General features: G+C 42.9%; 1 protein-coding gene across 2 annotated transcripts in view; it reads left to right on the top strand.

The window, feature by feature from the left end:
• LUC7L (LUC7 like) overlaps positions 1 to 17,993 on the top strand; it is a 38,461-nt gene extending 20,468 nt beyond the window's left edge. For both annotated transcript variants that reach the window (XM_090023176.1, XM_090023175.1), the window contains 7 exons: positions 522 to 632; positions 7,135 to 7,278; positions 7,857 to 8,033; positions 9,180 to 9,268; positions 12,381 to 12,410; positions 12,932 to 13,102; positions 15,896 to 17,993. In XM_090023176.1, the coding sequence (XP_089879302.1) occupies positions 522 to 632; positions 7,135 to 7,278; positions 7,857 to 8,033; positions 9,180 to 9,268; positions 12,381 to 12,410; positions 12,932 to 13,102; positions 15,896 to 16,037 (864 nt within the window). In that variant the 3' untranslated portion in view covers positions 16,038 to 17,993. The remainder of the gene's footprint in view (positions 1 to 521; positions 633 to 7,134; positions 7,279 to 7,856; positions 8,034 to 9,179; positions 9,269 to 12,380; positions 12,411 to 12,931; positions 13,103 to 15,895) is intronic.
• The last annotated feature ends 376 nt before the right edge of the window (positions 17,994 to 18,369 follow it).

Below are 18,369 nucleotides of genomic sequence, written 5' to 3'. Positions count from 1 at the left end.
TTGACTGTGCTGACTTGACATCCTGCTCTCCTAGTTACCATTTCTTTCTAATCCTACTTTATGTTTCTTTGGTTAAGAAAATATTCTGTCCCACCCCAATTAGAAGGGTCACATGAAACTTTCTCTGCTTGAAGGAAAAGGGAGTCAGTTATGGTCGAGCTCTGTTTCTTGTATGACAGTTCAGAACCACAACCATCACTATATTTCAGAAGGAACAGACTGGTAGATTTAACCTTCTGTCTCTACCCTCCATTTGAAATCATGCCTTTCTCAGAGAAGGCAAGATGAGTACAAGGAACATGACAATTGCTATACTGAGCCTTGCTAGTGGGTTTGTAAATGTTATCCTGTATCTATGTGGGGAAGGGAAGGGGGATATTATTGAAGCTATGTGGAAGACTTTGCTCTGTGCAGGAATTGTTTTTATCTGAAAGCACTGAGAACTAGAGCCCACAGCCTACAATATTGTATGTATAGATAAAAGCAAGCCTAATGACAGTTCTCTGTTTGAACACATGCAGGCCATGGACCACCTGGAGTCCTTTATTGCAGAGTGTGATAGGAGGACAGAACTTGCCAAGAAACGACTGGCTGAAACACAGGAGGAGATCAGTGCTGAAGTGTCTGCAAAGGTATTGCTCTTCAGTTGCACAAAGGCCCTCAGACCAAGTGTTTAATAGCCTCTGTTTTGGTTAGCAACATTACTGTTGGACCCATGGAGAGAAAACAAAAAACAATCATAATCCTATAATGTGACTTTTGCCCATGTACTTAATAATCCTTCTTACCTGCACAGGAAAGCAATGTTCAAAGAAGATGTAAAGACTAAGATACGCTGTTTTTCCTGTCCTATTCCAAACTCATTTTGTGGGTGGACCACTGCCTGGTTTGCCATAACAGCAGTAAATACTGTTTCATTGACATCAAATTTGTCCTGAGATCCTACTTACCTTATTTACCATATAGATCCTGGAGTCACTTGATGTAGCCATTCATGTATGTATACCCCTCATGAGGCAAAGGACCTGCACGTGCATTGCTCTCTGTCTAAAGCTAACTCATCTGAAGTTGCTTCTGCTCAGTCTCCTGTTGCCCAGGGCCGTGTTATTTGCTGTTTTCCTTTCAGATGAGTTATGGGTGCTTTTTCCTCCAGTCTAAAACAACGCTCAGAATTCTGATAACAATGGAGCAATAAAATGGGCAGGGCATCCTAGCCATTGATGTTGCAGGCATCCACTATGAGAGGTAATCCCAAATGTAGTGAGTCTCCCGAATGTAGTGAGGCTGAATTCTTCAGCAGTAATGTACACAGTAAAGATAAAATTAACAAACCACGATCAACAGTTAATAAGGAGTGGGGAGGTCTTTGCCTTGACTAGCTATAGGCAGCTATGTCTCTTTCTGCTCTCCCTATGGGGAGAACAAAGCAAAGATAAAGGAAAGATGATGAGGAATACCCATCAAATTTGTTTACCGAGCTCCAGAAGAGGAAAGAGCTTAGAGCTATGGTATGTTAATAGTATGTGATGGAGAATAATCTGTCTCACACTTCCAATTCAACTTAGTCACCCATTCCTGGTTTCATCACATATCTCTAACAGTCATGCCTGTACTTGACTCACTAGTCTTTTGGGACTGCTACTGTTCCACATCTCTGAGCAATTTCCAGCATCTGCTACTGCAAAATCAGCCTGCCAAAAATTGTTACCTTTTCCCAATGTGAAGTTGAGTGCACTGCATTTTAAAGCTTGTCTAAATCTATCCCAACCATGCAACTGGTTCAGTAAAAATGTATCACCCACAAAAATCCCTGCCTTTTGCCTGTGTTCTCCAAAAATGTTTTTCTTGGAAAAAGAGTCTAGTTTGAGGGCTCTGGCTAGGGGGTATTAAGTTCCACATTAGTAACTGGTCACCACCCTGCTTAGTGACCCTCCAGTGCTAGAATGAGAAATTCTTGTGTGCCTTTGTAAGAGAGAGGGTTCAGCAGAAATTACTGGATCTGATGCAGGAATTGCTTGGTGAGGTTAGCTAGATGATTGTTGTGGTCCTTTACAGCTTTTACTTATGGATGTAGAGAAGAAATGTTCCCATCTTTCAGTTGGAATGTTTTCCTCCAGCTCTTAAAATTGTCACTTTTTTAAAAAGTATCAGAAACTTTTCTGCAGTTTTTGTGGGTTTTTTGGCACATTTTCAACCCTTCATATTTAGACTCAGGATAGCTAAGGTGCTTGATTCTATAGGCAGAGGATAGAAAACATTCCCAATAGCGTACTAAAAAAACCTTTTCAACTATTTGTAATATACTTTACTTGTAACAAGTATGATGGACCCACCATGTATATAAGGGTGCCAGGTTTAGTGGGGCTAGTGCTCTGAAAGACCAAAATAATGTGGTTGTAACCTAAAAACTTGTGAGCAATGCTGCTACACAAACTCAAGCTCCTCAAACTATGCACCATGTACAGTATACTCTGGTTACTTCACCTGTGAGATGATTAGGCTTGACAAAATTCACATTTTTTATAGTTTTGATAAATAATACCAATGTTTATTTTTAAGCATGTATTTTGATTTTCCAATCAAATTTTTAGGATTGTGCTAAATTAGGGGTATGTTGGGCAGGCAGTTTATTAATGAAAGTAGAATATGATTATTGTGCAGTTTAACCACCCGTCGCAACAAACATAACTACTGTAAGACTGCTACCAGCTGAGTAGCATAGCTGTCATCAGTCTCAGCTCTGCTCGCCTGTAGCTTTCCTGTCCACTTTGTTACTTCCTCTTCCTTTTTTCCCAATCCACTGGAGTTTCTGGGCATTGCAGCCCAAGCCACAGACAGCACTGTTCTGAAAGACCGCTCCCCCTGTCCTCCTCATCAGCTATCATTTTCCTTGCATCCTCTCTCTACAAATTTTGATTATTAACAATGAGAATATTTTTCATCAGGCTGTGAGTATGAGGTGAAATCAACATTTATCAACAGTTAAAGATAAGAATTGAATCCTGCCAGGCCTAGGGATAACTCACCACTATTCTGATTTGCAGCCAGCATCCCTCTCCCCCTCATCACCCACCCCCAATTATCAACTCCTAATAATTGGAGTGGATAATTTGCTGCTGTTTGCATTTTGCTTAGAGTGGCAAATGAAGCAGAGTTTATTTTAAATACTAGTACTGAATTTTTACAAAGTATGAAAAATTACTCCTCTACAGGCCTAAAGAATAGTCTGCTGGTTTCCTGGCATCTGTCAGCAAATTGAGAGCTACAGCTTGTATTTCTGAAGAGTGTCTGTTGATATAAACAAAGTCACATTCCTAATAGGAAGCCTTTAAAGTTTATACAAATTCCCTTTAGGACAGGATAAGGTTAGAATAATTTATAATAAGGATAGACTAGGGTAAGGCTTTATGAGCGCTCATGGTGCTTGGGCCAGGTGCTGGATGATTGGAAGGTAGCCAACGTGGTCCCCATCTTTAAAAAAGGGAGGAGGGGGGACCCAGGCAACTATAGGCCTGTCAGTGTTACCTCAATCCTAGGGAAACTCCTTGAGAAGATCATCATGGAGCATATCTGCGATGGGCCGGCCTCAGAGATGATGCTCAAGGGCAACCAGCACTGTTTCATTAGGGGGAGGTCATGTCAGACCAATCTGATTGCCTTTCATGATCAGGTCACAAAAGCCTTGGATGCAGGTGTTGCCATGGATGTAATCTTTCTGGACTTCAGCAAGGCCTTTGACACCATCTCCCACCTCATCCTAATTAAGAAATTTGGTGACTGTGGCATTGATGCCTACAGTCAGATGGATTGCAGATTGGCTGAAGGGTTGCACTCAGAGGGTGGTGGTGGATGGGTCATATTCAGCCTGGGGAGAAGTGGGCAGCGGAGTCCCCCAGGGCTCGGTCCTTGGGCCTGCGCCGTTCAATCCCTTTATCAGTGATTTGGATGATGGGGTGAAAAGCACCCTGTTTAAATTTGCTGATGATACCAAAATTTGGGGTGAGGTGAGCACACTAGTAGGGAGGGAAAGACTGCAGTAAGACTTGGATAGGTTACAGGGGTGGGCTAGCAAAAACAGGATGCACTTCAACACTGACAAGTGCAGGGTGCTGCACGTAGGCAGTAGTAACCAGCAGCACACTTATAAGATGGGAAATTCCCTTCTTGAGAGCACAGAGGCAGAAAGGGATCTTGGAGTCATTTACTGACTCCAAGATGAACATGGGCCAACAATGTGAGGTCACAGTTGGCAGGGCTAACCGGACCTTGTCATGCATCCACAGGTGCATCTCTAGCAGGGCCAAGGAGATGATCGTCCCCCTCTATGCAACACTGGTCAGGCCACAGCTGGAGTACTGTGTCCGGTTCTGTGTGCCCCACTTCAGGAGGGATGTGGACAACATCGAGAGGGTCCAGAGGAGGGCCACCCGAATGATCCGGGGACTACAGGGCAGACCCTACAATGAGAGACTGTGGGACCTGAACCTGTTCAGCCTTCACAAGAGAAGGCTGAGGGGGGACCTGGTGACAGTCTATAAACTCACTAGGGGGGACCAGAAGGATTTGGGAGAGACCTTGTTTCCCCTAGCGTCCCCTGGCATAACAAGGAATAATGGCCACAAGTTGTTGAGGAGGTTTAGATTAGACATCCGTAAGAACTACTTCACAGTTAGGGCGGCTAGGATCTGGAACCAGCTTCCAAGGGAAGTGGTGCTGGCTCCTGCCCTGGGGGTCTTTAAGAGGAGGCTTGATGCCTAACTAGCTGGGATCATTTGAGCCCAGTTTTTTTTCTCCTGCCCTGGCAGTGGGTCGGACTTGAAGATCTGCAAGGTCCCTTCCGACCCTATTTTTATGATTCTATGAGCAGAATTTGGTTCCAATTAAGTTAAAATACAAAAGATGATTTGTGGAGTTTAGGCTGTTCTGAGGCAAACTACTTTTAACACCTACTCTCAAATAGTTCCTGTTGGGGCATGCACACAACACTTAGAACAAGGGTGTCAAACATACAGGCTGGGTCCAGCCCATGGGTTTTAGGACTGACTTTACACATTGCATGGGGCATGCTCTTGCTGGACTCAGTGCCACACATTCGCCACGCAGCACAGCTTAAATGCAGAACATGTCACAGTCCAGATTGGGCCATGTCAGAGCCAGTGCACAGGGCTGGTCTGGCAGGGTACCTTGTGCAGCATGCACCCTTTGATGGCCCTGGTGTTGATTGCTGGCTGGTCCAACCCATGTACAGGACATCCTGGCCCTAGAGCTCACTCTACCCACAATGCACGGGCTGGATTTGGCACAGCATGTAGCTCAGGGTACAGCCCACGCCCTGGACCATCCATCCCCCTGTGCTACATGCTAAGTGCAGCCTGTGTGCCATGTACTGAGCAAGCCCTGGGCCAGTATGGACTAGACATGCATGCATGGATGCACATAACATTTAAAACAGGGGTGTGAACATACAGCCTGCAGACTGAATCTGGCCCATGGAGCCGTATGATCTGGCTTGTTGGCCTCTTAGCTGGACCCAATGCCCTGGGTGCTGCATGTGGCACAGGGGGTTTGTCCCAATCTGGCCCACAGGCTACCCTAGTGACCCTTATCCAGCCTGCAGGGTCGAATGAGTTTGACACCCTGACTTAGAACGGTTTAAATGATATTTAAACCTGAAGTGGACAGACACGCAAGCCTATCTGGAATAGTTGAAAAGGGTACCTGGAAAATCAGATATTGTTTTGAATTGGTTCGTGTGAACCACTTCAGTATTATGTAAAGACATCAGGTGTTTTGTGACAGTGTTCTGGTCAGTCCTTCAGTCACTCCACACTGCATTGGTACTTCCTACCCCCCACCGCAAACACACACATTCCGCTGCAGTTGGCCACTCTGGTACGCAGATGGAATTCTGCTGCTTCCTTCTATTTTTCCTTTCTGGTGACTTTGTATCAATGAGCTCCCATGCACTACTTATTCAGAAAAAGCTATCTTTCTAACAACCAGCTATGTCTTCACTCCCTACTTGACCACAGCTCCTTATCATGCTTCCCAGGCCTTGGGGAGACTTAGCACTCCCTGCTACCTCCAGAGTCGGGCAAGCACACTTCAGACTTTGGAAATTTGCAAGCTATTGAAGTTTAATGAACTTATATTTAGGAAACAAGAGAAAACAGAGAAATGACAACACTGCCAGCTGCAGGTCGCCTACCCACTGGAACCCCCAGAGCAGGGGTGCAAGCACTGCTCCCCTCCCTCTTTCCACTCAACCTCTGAGAGGTATGCTGGGCTGGATGCTCACTTCCACCCCTTGGTGTTAGAGCCATAGCACTTCACACTGTTGTAACTGTTAGGTGTGTCACACCTTGTCCTGCAGCAATTGTGAGCCAGGGAAACAATTGCGGATCACTGACATTTGAGACTGGTTCGTTTGTCTTATGCATCTTCACTTTTGAAATGCTTGTGATTCCCATTGTACCTTTGGGGCATCATCTGTAAGGATAATAAAGGATTATATGGAAGAGCCAGCATGTACCATTTCAAAGGACAGTACATTCCTTGCTGGTTAATCTAAGGGCAGTGAAGTTTCTGCCAGCTGTTATGCTGTTCTGTCAACCAGCCAGCCAGCCAACTAAGGAAGCTGGGATGGGGCCATGAGTGCAGAAGTATTTGAGGCATTTAAACCAATGTGTTTAATGTGCATGGATTGTTCAAGAATCTGGGTGCTATGCTATTCCTCATCTTTTTGCTCAGATTCCATATTAAAACCTTAGGGACAGGTGTTAATGGGGTGTTTGTAATTGCTGGGAGATGAAAGGAGTTTTCAAGGGAGTCACACATCTAAGGTAGAGTTTGTCATTGTTTTGATTTTTTTGTCAGTCACATTTAGAAGATCCTTATGTTGTTGGGCAGGCAGGCAGGAGCAAAGGACAGGAGATGGGATGAGAGGGGGTTGAGGATAACTTTCTCTTTCAACCTGTGGGGAGACTGCAGGCCTCTCTGGCTTTGAGGTGATTGATGGTGGTGGCAAGGTGGCTTCTCTGTTTCTGTAAGTATAATGAAAAGGCTTATTAGTCACAAGCCCCATGAAAGTTACTGCATTCTTTGGCTTGTTAAAAAATAAGTTCCTCTCTTCAGGCGGAAAAAGTGCATGAGCTGAATGAAGACATAGGGAAACTCCTGGCGAAAGCTGAGCAGTTAGGAGCAGAAGGGAACGTGGATGAATCTCAAAAGATCCTGATGGAAGTGGAAAAAGTCCGAGCAAAAAAGAAAGAAGCGGAGGTTTGTTGAAAACAGTAATCTTAATATGTCTTAATGTTTTCTGAGTAACTGCTAACTGAATCACTACACAAAGCAGGAAATTCCTATCTAGACAACTTCCCCTCTTCTCTACCTCCACACTGGGTTAGCAAGTAGTTGGCCATAAGGAATGAAAGCTGATTAAATGGCTTTGAGGGCTTGTCTACATTGCAAGCTTTTTGCCACCAGAAAGAAGTTCTGGCAGCTCCACATGGCTCTGCTGCATAAAGTTGCATCAGCAGGGTGCATAGTGCATTCTGTAAGGCACCAGCTATTCAAAGGACTTTGATAGCCTGCAGAGAGTGTGGGCACATGTACAAGTGCATTCTTGCATCTTGCCTGTTAGGGCAGAAGCCTTTTGTTGGTTGCTCTGCCAGCAGAAAGAAGAGATTCTGCTTGCAGATGTGATAAAAAATGAAGGTGTCACAGTTTTGCTGAGAGTACCTAAGTCCTGTCAACCAAACTTTAGTATAGACCAATTCCTTACAAGCTCTAAGCTGTTTAAGAGTGCTTACTGCATGGTGGGTTCCTTATGTTGGCTTGTGTCTACTTTTCCTCAGGAAGAATACCGCAATTCTATGCCAGCTTCCAGTTTCCAGCAGCAGAAGCTGCGTGTCTGTGAGGTCTGTTCAGCATACCTTGGTCTCCATGACAATGACCGCCGTCTCGCTGATCATTTTGGTGGCAAATTACATTTGGGCTTCATTCAGATTCGTGAGAAACTGGATCAGTTGAGGGTAATCCTATTAAACCTCTTTTCTCCCCTTCAGATAGCAGTGGGTGGCAGTTTATGGATCCTTGCCACTTTGTCATGCACAGTCCCTTTCTCTGGCTTATATGAAAGCTCTGCCAAATCCTTGTTCTCAAAAGCTCTCTGATTTCAAAAAACTGTGAATCTTCAAATGGAAGCTTATGTACCTTTGCCTTAGGTTCTGCCTTATAATGTCTGATTAACTGAAATTTTACTAGTAGAGTAATATGCCCCCCAAAATATCAAATTAATTTCTGCTTTAATAATGAAACTGTTGATTATGCACTACATTGTAGTCCATTGGGCTGAAGCAACATTTATCACTAATTCTAAAATTATTTTCTTTTTAATTTTGAAAACCATTCAGAGACCTCCAGACAAAATATTTTATAAAACTTAATGTGTTACATTGTGCTGTCAGCAGAGGTCTTGTACAGCTCAAATTTTGACGACAGAGCACTTTTCAAAAGCCACAGGTACTTTGACTCGGTAGGACTGATGTACTTAGCTAGGTCAGTTTTTACAGAGTCCTTACAAACAGAAGCTTTCTGGCTTTCCCATCAGTGTTCTTCATTTCCATGCTATTCTTATTTTGGGGGTTGATTCTTTTATATTGCAATTGTGTCAAGATACACTAACCTCAAGATTTAGACATTGTGGTAGGTGTATACAGAGTGAGACGAACCCTGATCCAAAGAGCTTATGGGTGAAGTAGACAGTACCACAGACATAAAGGCCAGAGCAGGAAATACATTCCTTGCCTCACCAAAATGTACCATTGTCCTCAGCTGTTGCAGAAGAAACAGAAACACGAGTGGAGATTTTGAGAGAGTGTCAAAAATTTGCTTTTGAAGTGTTTATATAAATGTATAAGAAAGTCATTGTCATCCATAGTTTGTTCTTCAGCCCTTCTTCTGTCTTGACTTTTATAAGCAAAACAGTCCTGTGCTCTCACTTTCAAACCAGTAAGGAAACAAATGACATGTTGGAAAATGTCAAAATAAAATCCAGATCCAACAGAAAATTCTTCTGAATTATTACATTTTTTGCCTCAGTACTTATAGGATCTTGCTACACTGGTTTGGGCCACTACGGAATATCTAACAAACTTGTTAATTCATTCCTTATCTAGAAAACAGTGGCAGAAAAACAAGAGAAAAGAAACCAAGATCGTTTGAGGCGGAGAGAGGAACGAGAACGAGAAGAGAGAATGGGCAGACGGTGAGTGAAAGCAGTGAGCCCCTCTTTTGGGGTTAGGATTTAAAATAGTACTGCCCTTGTGCAGCAGTTACAAGAACCATGAAAATGGCAAATGAATCCTTTCCAAACTTAGGCATTTGTTAGTGCTGAAAGATCTGCCACAGCATATGCAATGGGGGGCAGCTATGCCAACACAGGTAAGCCTTTTGTTGAGCCCATTCCTCATAGTGGGTGTTATCTCTACAATGAGAGCATGCAGTTAAAATATACAGCACTTAAAATGTGTGAGCTGCCACACAGTGGTTTACTACCTAATTTAAGAATCCAGCTCAAGACGCATGCAGGAGGTGCAATTGTGTGGATCGCACATTAGATCCAATCATGACTTACGTACGCTTGTAGAGGGAACCAAAGAGTGCTTTTCATGGTAGCCCCTCACCCTTGGAGCATTTCAGTCTTAGTTTCATAGTTGGTAGGGTCAGAAGGGAATAGTTCTAGGGTCTCTTATTTGATCAGTCTTTCATGTAAATTCTGGCTCAACTTCCATTTATTTCTCTCTTCTTCCAAAAGCAGTCCTCCAAACCTTGGGAACAGGGCATGGATTCTATGCATGATGCTGCTTATGTGTTGATTTTCAGAAACTGTAGTTTCGGACATGCATAAAATTTAAAGAACGATATATTAAAAATGTTGAATTGTGTTGGTGTAGACTCTTGCTTTGTTCCTATAGCTTCTTTGTATGTCACTGCTGAGGTTGAGACCTCAGCCCTTGTCCCACAGACATAGGTATCCATCTCTTTGTGAGTCCTGCTGTCTTAATAATAATTAACTGTCTTCCTCAGCAGAACTTAAAGTGCTTTATAAAAAGAGGTCAGTGTTGTCTTACATGATGGGGGGAAGGGAGGAAACTGAGGTATGGAGAAGGGGACATGACTGGTCCCAGAGTCACTTAACAGCATTGTTAGGAAGACAGGTACTGTCTTGTTAGTCCCAGTTCAGTGCTTCAGTCTCTAAGCTATGTTTCTCTTACAAGGAGGCAGATAACACTTCCCTCAAATCCCAGAGTAGTGTGTGCGTAAACCATCAAATTCAGTCTCCATCAGACAGACCCTAAAATATTTATTTAAGGTATCATTGAGTTTTTTTTCCATGTGTTATTGCATTGATCATGTTTTCATACTGTACAGAAATGTTTAAAAAAGCATCAGGTGAACCAGGGAGTCCCTGCTGCGGCCTGGAGGGCTCTGCCCTGCTTGCACTGTGCGTGCCCCCCTGGTATGCACAGTCCCCCTGTGCCAGCCAGGCAGTGTTCACCTGTGGGCAGGGCAGCTGTGCCCCACCCCCACGGAGCTGCGCAGCCTGTGCCAGGCTCCATCTCCGGTGCCACTGAGCACCTGCACTGCAGGCCGAGTCTGCTGAGCCCTGGAGCCAATCCCATTCTCCACCCAGCCCCTGCTCTCCTTTGGCTGCTGCCTTCCCAGTCTGCCTGCAGTGCCTCCTCCATGTCTGCTCTCCCCATGTCTCTTTCCCTCTGTTTTCCCTTCCCCTCTCCTCTCTCTGCCTCTTCTCTCTGTTTGTTCTGTTTGCTGTCTTCTGTGTTCTCTCTCTCTCTTCCTCTCCTCTCATCAGAACACGCTTAACAAAAAATACACAAGAACAAAGGTAGTATATGAAGTTTTATTGTCACCAGGTTTAGAATTTTTAGAAAACCTGGTATTTACTGTTTAAAAAAAAAAAAGCAGCAGCAACATTTATGATGATTAACTATATTAATATACAGTGCGTCCTGCCATGTACCCTCTGCCCCTGTTTTGTTTTTCTGGTGTACCCGCAGTCTGGCACCTTACAGGGTACACAGTGCGGTTTTTTCAGTACTCTGGACAAAAATATTGCCTGATTTACACTGTCTTTTTTCCAATTTACACTTGTTTCATATGGCTACCATAACTGATAAAACAATGTCTTATGATTACTAAATGTTTTGATGTTGTTTTAATACATAGTTAACCTATGTGTATGAAAAACGTGCTAGCGGTGCTTAAGGCTGTATTATTTTAAATTGGTGGTACTCAGTCTTCCAGAGTTTGGGAACCACTGGGTTAGGGAATAGGTCTGTAGCATTTGTGTGTATTTAGATCCATAAGAAATGTGCTTGCTTTGAAGCAGACATCTACAGCTGAATGACAGACATCTATTCATGTTAGCATTTTAACAGGTTCTGATCATTTCTGTGCAGAAATCATGAGATTTTAGACTTTGTTGTTCACAGGCTGATGGAAAATCTGGTGCATAAGAGTGGAACTGAAAACCCAGTGGGCTAATTCAAACCACTACTGTGGAAAAAGTTGCTAGGGTTTAGCTGCCTGGTTTAAAAAGTCTCTGACCCTGAGAAGGCAGTAAAATGTTCCTGATGCGTTTCTTAATTATCTTTTCCAATATCAGTTCTTTACCAAGAATTAAATTTCTCTTCCCCCACCCCACACAAAAATCCACGTAAAAATCTTGTTGAGTAGATTTAGCTAGGTTTGTAAAATAGGTAACTTGCCTCAAGTTGCCCCAAAAATATTTATATGTTTTATTTGTATATGATCATAAATATATAGTTATTAATATAATATATTAATAATATGTATGTGTCCAGGCCACTTCTTATGTGACCTAGTTACATTCGTAGATTTGAAAATAATTAGGTTTGTTCTTACAAAAGAGAGCACTTGCAACTAATATATTGGACATGAACAATGGATTATAAAATTAGAGTGAATGCCCACATCTCAAAACTTTACTTTTCTTTAAGCCTCCAACCCCAGTACATCAAAAAGTTTTGGAGTCACTTGGTTGATCAATTAAATTTTGACCAAAAAATTATGCTGGGCATAAGAAATTTTCTTGGCAAAATTTCATTAAAATTGATGTTTCCACAAAACGGTCTGGCTTTCAAAGAGGCACGCACATGTGTTGTTACAGGAAAAAGAGAAATTTTCAACCAGCTCTGGTTTGGAATAGGTTAACTAGTGTGCTGCAGAACCCCTGAGAACAACTGCTAGAGAACAGGCTGTTTTATAGAAACTGGTGATGATATCCTAGTTTCCTCTTTATAGTAGTCTCAAACACACATTGTTATTCTTTTTAGGTCTGGATCAAGAAACAGAGATCGTAGAAGGTGAGTATGCAGATCCCTCCCCATAGATATTGCTGTCCTTTGTTTTAGGAAAATGAGTTATTCTTTCCAGTATCCAGTACAGTACTTCCCTAGGAAAGTCTGTTGGCAGTCCTTTTAGAGACTGCATGATACTTCCTCATACCATGTATTTTCTCACCCCTCTTTTCTTGATCCCGTTTCCAAATGCTGTATATTCAGTACCTGTGCTCTATATCAGCATATGCTTGAATTTGTTTGAATTGCAACTTTCTAGAGAACTTCTAGAGAGAGAATTTATTGGCTTTGGGTTCTGATTGGTAGAACTCTATCCCAGGACACTGCATGCTCCCTTGAGGGATTGCCTTTTGTATTGGGCAGTGCGTGGCCTTGATTGTAAAACAGCACAAGTCCTTGGTGGCTGACTATTCATATACACTATGTTACTCTGAAATGTTTTTGTCTGGATTATTGACAGAAAAGTTGTTCAACCATATACTGATCACATACAGTCTGGGTTTGAAATGGTTTTTCTGACCCTGCAGGTCACGATCTCGGGATAGGAGGCGAAGGCGCTCGCGATCAGTTTCTCGTGAAAGACGGAAGTCCCGCTCCAGGTCCCGAGAGCGTGACCGACACAGACGCCACCGAAGCCGCTCACGCAGCCACAGCAGAGGTCACCGCCGGGGTTCTAGAGACAGGAGTTCAAAACATAAGTATGTACTCAGTTCACTTGGCACTACCAGGGTGGGGCCCCTTCTCTCAGACTCCTGGGCTTCCTAAAAGAGCTTACCATCAGATGAACAGTAATGCATCTGATTTTAGAACCATGACCTTCAGTGTTTGTGACTAACTCCTGAGTCGGCAAAATTCTTTCCAAAAGCTGTCCATAGACAGTTGGATGAGAACAAGTTGGCACTAAATGGAACAATAGCTTAAAAATTGACCCTAAACTAAAAACTGCTTTCCATTTGGAGTCACAGCTTAGTTTCTGTAGAAGAGTTTTCCTAATGCCTTGGTGAACAAGAAAAGGCCAGGAGCCTGTTTGTGCTAACCTGTAAGTTACAGACATGCAGGTGTGCACGTGCGCACACACACACATATGCATGCACACACGCAAAGTAAATGGGGTTGCATATTGGCATGCCATGACTAGCTGCTGCTTGTACAGCTATCTTCCTAATCTTAGCCCACACAAATGTATTTTTGTTGGGAAAAGGATATGTTGTTTGCTGGGGAGCGGACTGCGTCTCGAGCAGTCTTTGGCATGTTTACCCGTGAAAAGTGGACATTTTTCCAAAGAATGCGTTGGGAGGGAGAAGGGATGCATATATCCTCTGTCATCCAGTGCTATAGCAGCTCTCTGGTTGAGAAGTGTTTGATATCTTTCCTCTGGGACTTAACCCACTAACCCAGGGGCTGTTAAGCGGGAGGGGAAGAGAAAAAGTCACTGAAGTATAATATTAGAACTTTGCCCCAGACTGTTGGAATGCCCTTTTGCAGTGCTTCCAAGCCCTGAAGCTGGAGGTCTGAATGGTGATCCTGTATGTGCAAGCAGAGCTGTTTGCTGCAATTGGACCAAGTAGGCTTGTGGGTGCTGTGAATCAAGAGTTTCTTAGACAGCTTTGAGGAAGGTGTTTTAAATGCCACCTTCCTCTTCTTGGACCCATTTGAGATCAGTGGAAAAGGAAAAAAAAAAAGTATAACCTGCATGCCATGCCTTGGAGCACTGCTAGCTATAGGGAATAAGAAAGGCATTTACAGATACCTGATGGGGAGGGAAAGGAGCATTACAGTGAAAGTAGGTCTCTTAATTAAATGAGGGGGGTGAAAATGTTGTCTCTGGAATGGCTGAGATACTAAAGTCCTTTTTTAAATCTGTCTTGAACATGAAAAATAAAGAAAAGAAGTTTGGACAATTAGGAAGTGAGGAAGACCCAGTAATAACTATTACTAAAGAGCAGGTAAGGGAATACTTCGAAAAGCCTGAATGTATTCAATCAGCCGACCTAGAAAATGCATCCTAGAGAGCTATTTAACAAACATATTATTCTAGTTACATTTTGTTTCTAAAAACTCTGAAGGAATTGGGGAGGTTCCAAAGTCTGGTAAAACAGTAGTGTAATTCCCATTTTCACAGAAGGAATTGCTGAGCTTGATGCTTTCTTTTTCCATTGGTTTGATTTCCCCACTTAAACTAATCAAACAGATACTGAGAGCTGTTGAATTCTAAAGCATAGTACAATTATGGGTTGTGAGTGCCCATGTAAGGATGTGTTAACAAATAAATCATGTCAAACAGGTTTGCTTGCTTTTTTGGCTAATTGACAGACTGTATAGTAGAGGAAGGCAAGGTAGCTGATATGTTTAGGTTTTATTAAACATTTGATGCAGTGTCTCCGATTCCTGTGTTCCACACTAAATTAAGCTTTCATTTAAAACAGCCCCTAAGTCATCCTGTTGTGGCTGTAGAGAGAAAGCATGTTCTGTCTTTAAGGAGCTCTAGAGTTTTTAAGGTCTCTGAAAGCATCCCTTTAGTTCTGAGAAGTAGGTAAACATCTCTTGAATATACCTGATAACGGTTTGGTTCTTAACAATCAGCTTGGGTCATACTGCAAGACTGTGACTTGGGAATTGTGCCTGCTTAATTTTGCACTTGCCAGCATGTAGAATTGATGAAACAGATGATCTGTAGCAATGATTCTTAACTTCAGAGCAGCAGGCCAGGTGTTTGCAACTTGGCTGCAATGTGAACTACTGGTTGGGTAAGTGGGGAGGGAAGTAGCTGCCAACCTGAGAAGGAGAGAAGGTGGAGTGAGAAAAGAAGCGCTTACCACTGATAAGTCATACCTGCAGGGGATGGGGAGAAAAGGAGGGAGAGGGTAAGCAGGGAGGGCTGCGTGTACATTAGAGCTGTGCTTTGAAACAAGAATATTAGCAGATATTAAATTTTTGATGATAAAAGTAACGAATACCCAGGATTTGAAGTTAGCATTTTTGTTTAACAGTCAGTAATTAAAGGAGTTCTTAGGCAGAAAGTTGCTCCTTGCAGCCTCAGAGGATGCTGCAAAAGAAACTGAAGTAGAGTAGAAGGATTGCAGGAGGAGTCATACTAGTAGTTGCCATGTATATAGGAACTGCTGCTGTTGCCCAGCAAACTGTCAGGTGATCTTAGAGGGCACACCCTAAAGAGCTTGTAGTATTGAGCAGGAAAGAATGGGAGAATGGGATGAAACCCAACACAGTACTTTTCGCATAAAGAAGTGTTACTTGAATTCCACTGACAGTCATTGGATGATTCTATTACATAAAAAAATGCACCAGGTGCTGTTTGCTTTTTATTTCGTATGGGGTAATCTTTCTCTGTGATGGGGCAGTAATTAGGCAGATGTCTCTTTAAGCTGCATTATACTGCATGTTTCCTGAAAAGAATGAGTCTGCCATCAAGTGTACATTTATGATTGTTTTTAGTTGTGAAGTTTATAGTTACGGTTTACTTTCTACTTCAGGTCCTCTAAAGATCGATCTTCAAGAGAAAAGTCACGAGACAGAGAGAAGAAAGAGAAGAGCTCTTCTGAGAGACGGCACGAGAGCACAAATGGCAAATCTCGTTCCAAGAGATCAGAAGAGAGAGAAGCTGGCGAGATCTGAACTCAAATGATCTGTGTTGCACTGTAAATAGTCTGATGAAACATTCTACACAAAGCCTAAATTTCCCATTTATATTTACTGAATACAACTCATCTTTTGTAGTTTTGAATTTTTATTGTTTGGCAGATAGCTGTGAGTTTGTAGGGATACACAGTTATGTACTGTTTAACAGGATTTGTTTTAGTAGGAGTAATAAATCTGATGGATCGTTTTCAACATGGGCCAGTGATTTTATGCACTGTACATTTGTCACAAACTAACGAATGCAGCGGTTAGAGCTAGTCCTGTGGTTGTAAACACAACCTGCTGTAATATTTGTAACACTTGTGCCCTTTCAGAACATCCACTTTGACCCCTTGCACCATTGGAATTTGAAATCAGTAGCACTGATGCTAACTGAATTCATTTTTCTTCAATTTGTACATGTTCAAAGGAATTCGGGATTTCTTTTTTTTTTTTTTTTTAAAGCAGTTAGCAAGCTCACTTCATGTTTTTAGGATCTGAAAGAATCCCTTGCTATTCCAGTTGGAGACAAACAAAATGGGCCCCTGATCTTTCTCTTAAAAGCTACTGTTAATCTTTATGAAGATGGCTTACGCATCTGGGGCACTTTGTCAAGATACATTCACTCCTAGTGATGATATAGGGGTTTGAATGAGTTATTTAGATTGGTCTCTTGTAATTGAGTTCAACAATGAGGATTTTCAGAGCTTGTCTATTAACCTGCTTACTATGATCAGATTATAACTTCCTAGATCCGGTTTTGCGAGTTGTAAAAATTTGTAGGTTTAAGTCATTAGGGACCAGTCAAACAAAGATTGTTTGCTTGTTGGAGGCAGGCTTCTAATCAAGATGGAGCAGAATTCTGCTTTCACGTACGTCTTAAGGATAGTTGCTTGTACGGATTGCAGTGTATGTGAACTTCTGCTGAACTCTTTTCAATGCTTTCAGCTGCCAGTGAAATAAATCTGGTGTATAGTAATAAAGCGGGGGGGGACTTAAACAAGCATAATTGTTTATTTTTTAAATTAAGGACAAAAACTTCCTGTTCCAGCCACAGTGGTGACCCTGAGACTTTGCACAGAACAGTGTAGCTGAAGCAGTTTAAGACATGCTGAATTTGAGCTGATGAAGTGAAATTCTAGCCACTGCTGTACAGTTTTGACCTACCAGCCAGCCTGTTCATTAGTTCATTCAGGCAGGTATCTTAAATTAAGACAATTAATCTTAATATTTTCACTCAGTGGAAACGCAAGGCATTTGTAAATAAAACTGTAGCAGTACATCTAGTGTGTCAGGGTTTTCTGGCTTTTTTTTTTTAGATTAACTTTTTTCCTCCCCCCTTTCTTTAACTTGGGACTCTTTTTTTTTTTATTATTATTATTTGCAAAGGTGCAGGAACTGTCCTTACTATGTTAGTCTTCTAGCTGCATGTTTAACTATGGCCAGAATCTAGTTGCTTTTTAATTTACAACTAATAATACATTTTAATTATTTTTAATCTCCATGTACCAGTCTGTGAGCTCCCTCCCTTTAGGGCTGTTACTTACAAGGTCAGCTCTGGAATACATTAACAAATGATGAGAGAATGCCAATCGGATGGCAGTTGTAGTAGGTGCAGTGGGCCCAACTTTGTCTTAAGGTACACGTGTCATTTCTGTTGAAAGCTAGTAGTGAGGACAGGGTCTGGCCCCCAGTGCACTTCCTTTAAAGGAATACAAATGACCTAACTGAACTCGAAAGCTGATCACGTGCAAATGTAGTGGAGTGTTAGAAGGGAACCCACCTTGCACTGATGTGTTGTATGTGCAACATTTGCAGTCTGTCATGATGTCAGAGCATTTTGTTCTTTATATGGCACCTTTGTTTATGAAGAGGTTTGGTCTAAGCATAAAACTGTAAGTAAAAATGCTGTTCTCTTGCCAGTCTGACTCACATTAAAGACTTATGTTTGTGGCTTGGCGTGATCCTCTGGCTTGTTCTTCATCGTATTGCAGGGTCTGGACTCTGGACCCTGCCCCTCTTACCTTGGAATTGTCCCCACGCGCGGGTCTCGACCGCGGTGCTAGGCTGCGCTGGGGCTCGCCAACGGGCGCCCTTTACCTACCGAAACCTGGGGGGAAACTTCTAGTCAGCGCCAGGAAGCGGGCGCCAAACCCGGCTTCCCGCGCTGGGCTCGGCGTTCGGCTTTGGCGACCCCGCAGGCCGACCAGGTTGCTTGTCTACGTCCGTCCTGGGCTGGCCGGGTCTGGGCCGGCCGAGGCTTGGCCGCAAACCCCCGGTCAGTGCAACCCACAGGCAAGGGAGGGCGGGGCGGGGCGGGCACGGGGCC

Source organism: Crocodylus siamensis, chromosome 12, assembly GCF_052110815.1.
Source record: "Crocodylus siamensis isolate JL-2025a chromosome 12, ASM5211081v1, whole genome shotgun sequence".
In the NCBI taxonomy this organism is placed as follows: domain Eukaryota; kingdom Metazoa; phylum Chordata; order Crocodylia; family Crocodylidae; genus Crocodylus; species Crocodylus siamensis.
This window is presented reverse-complemented; position numbering and strand designations above follow the sequence as displayed.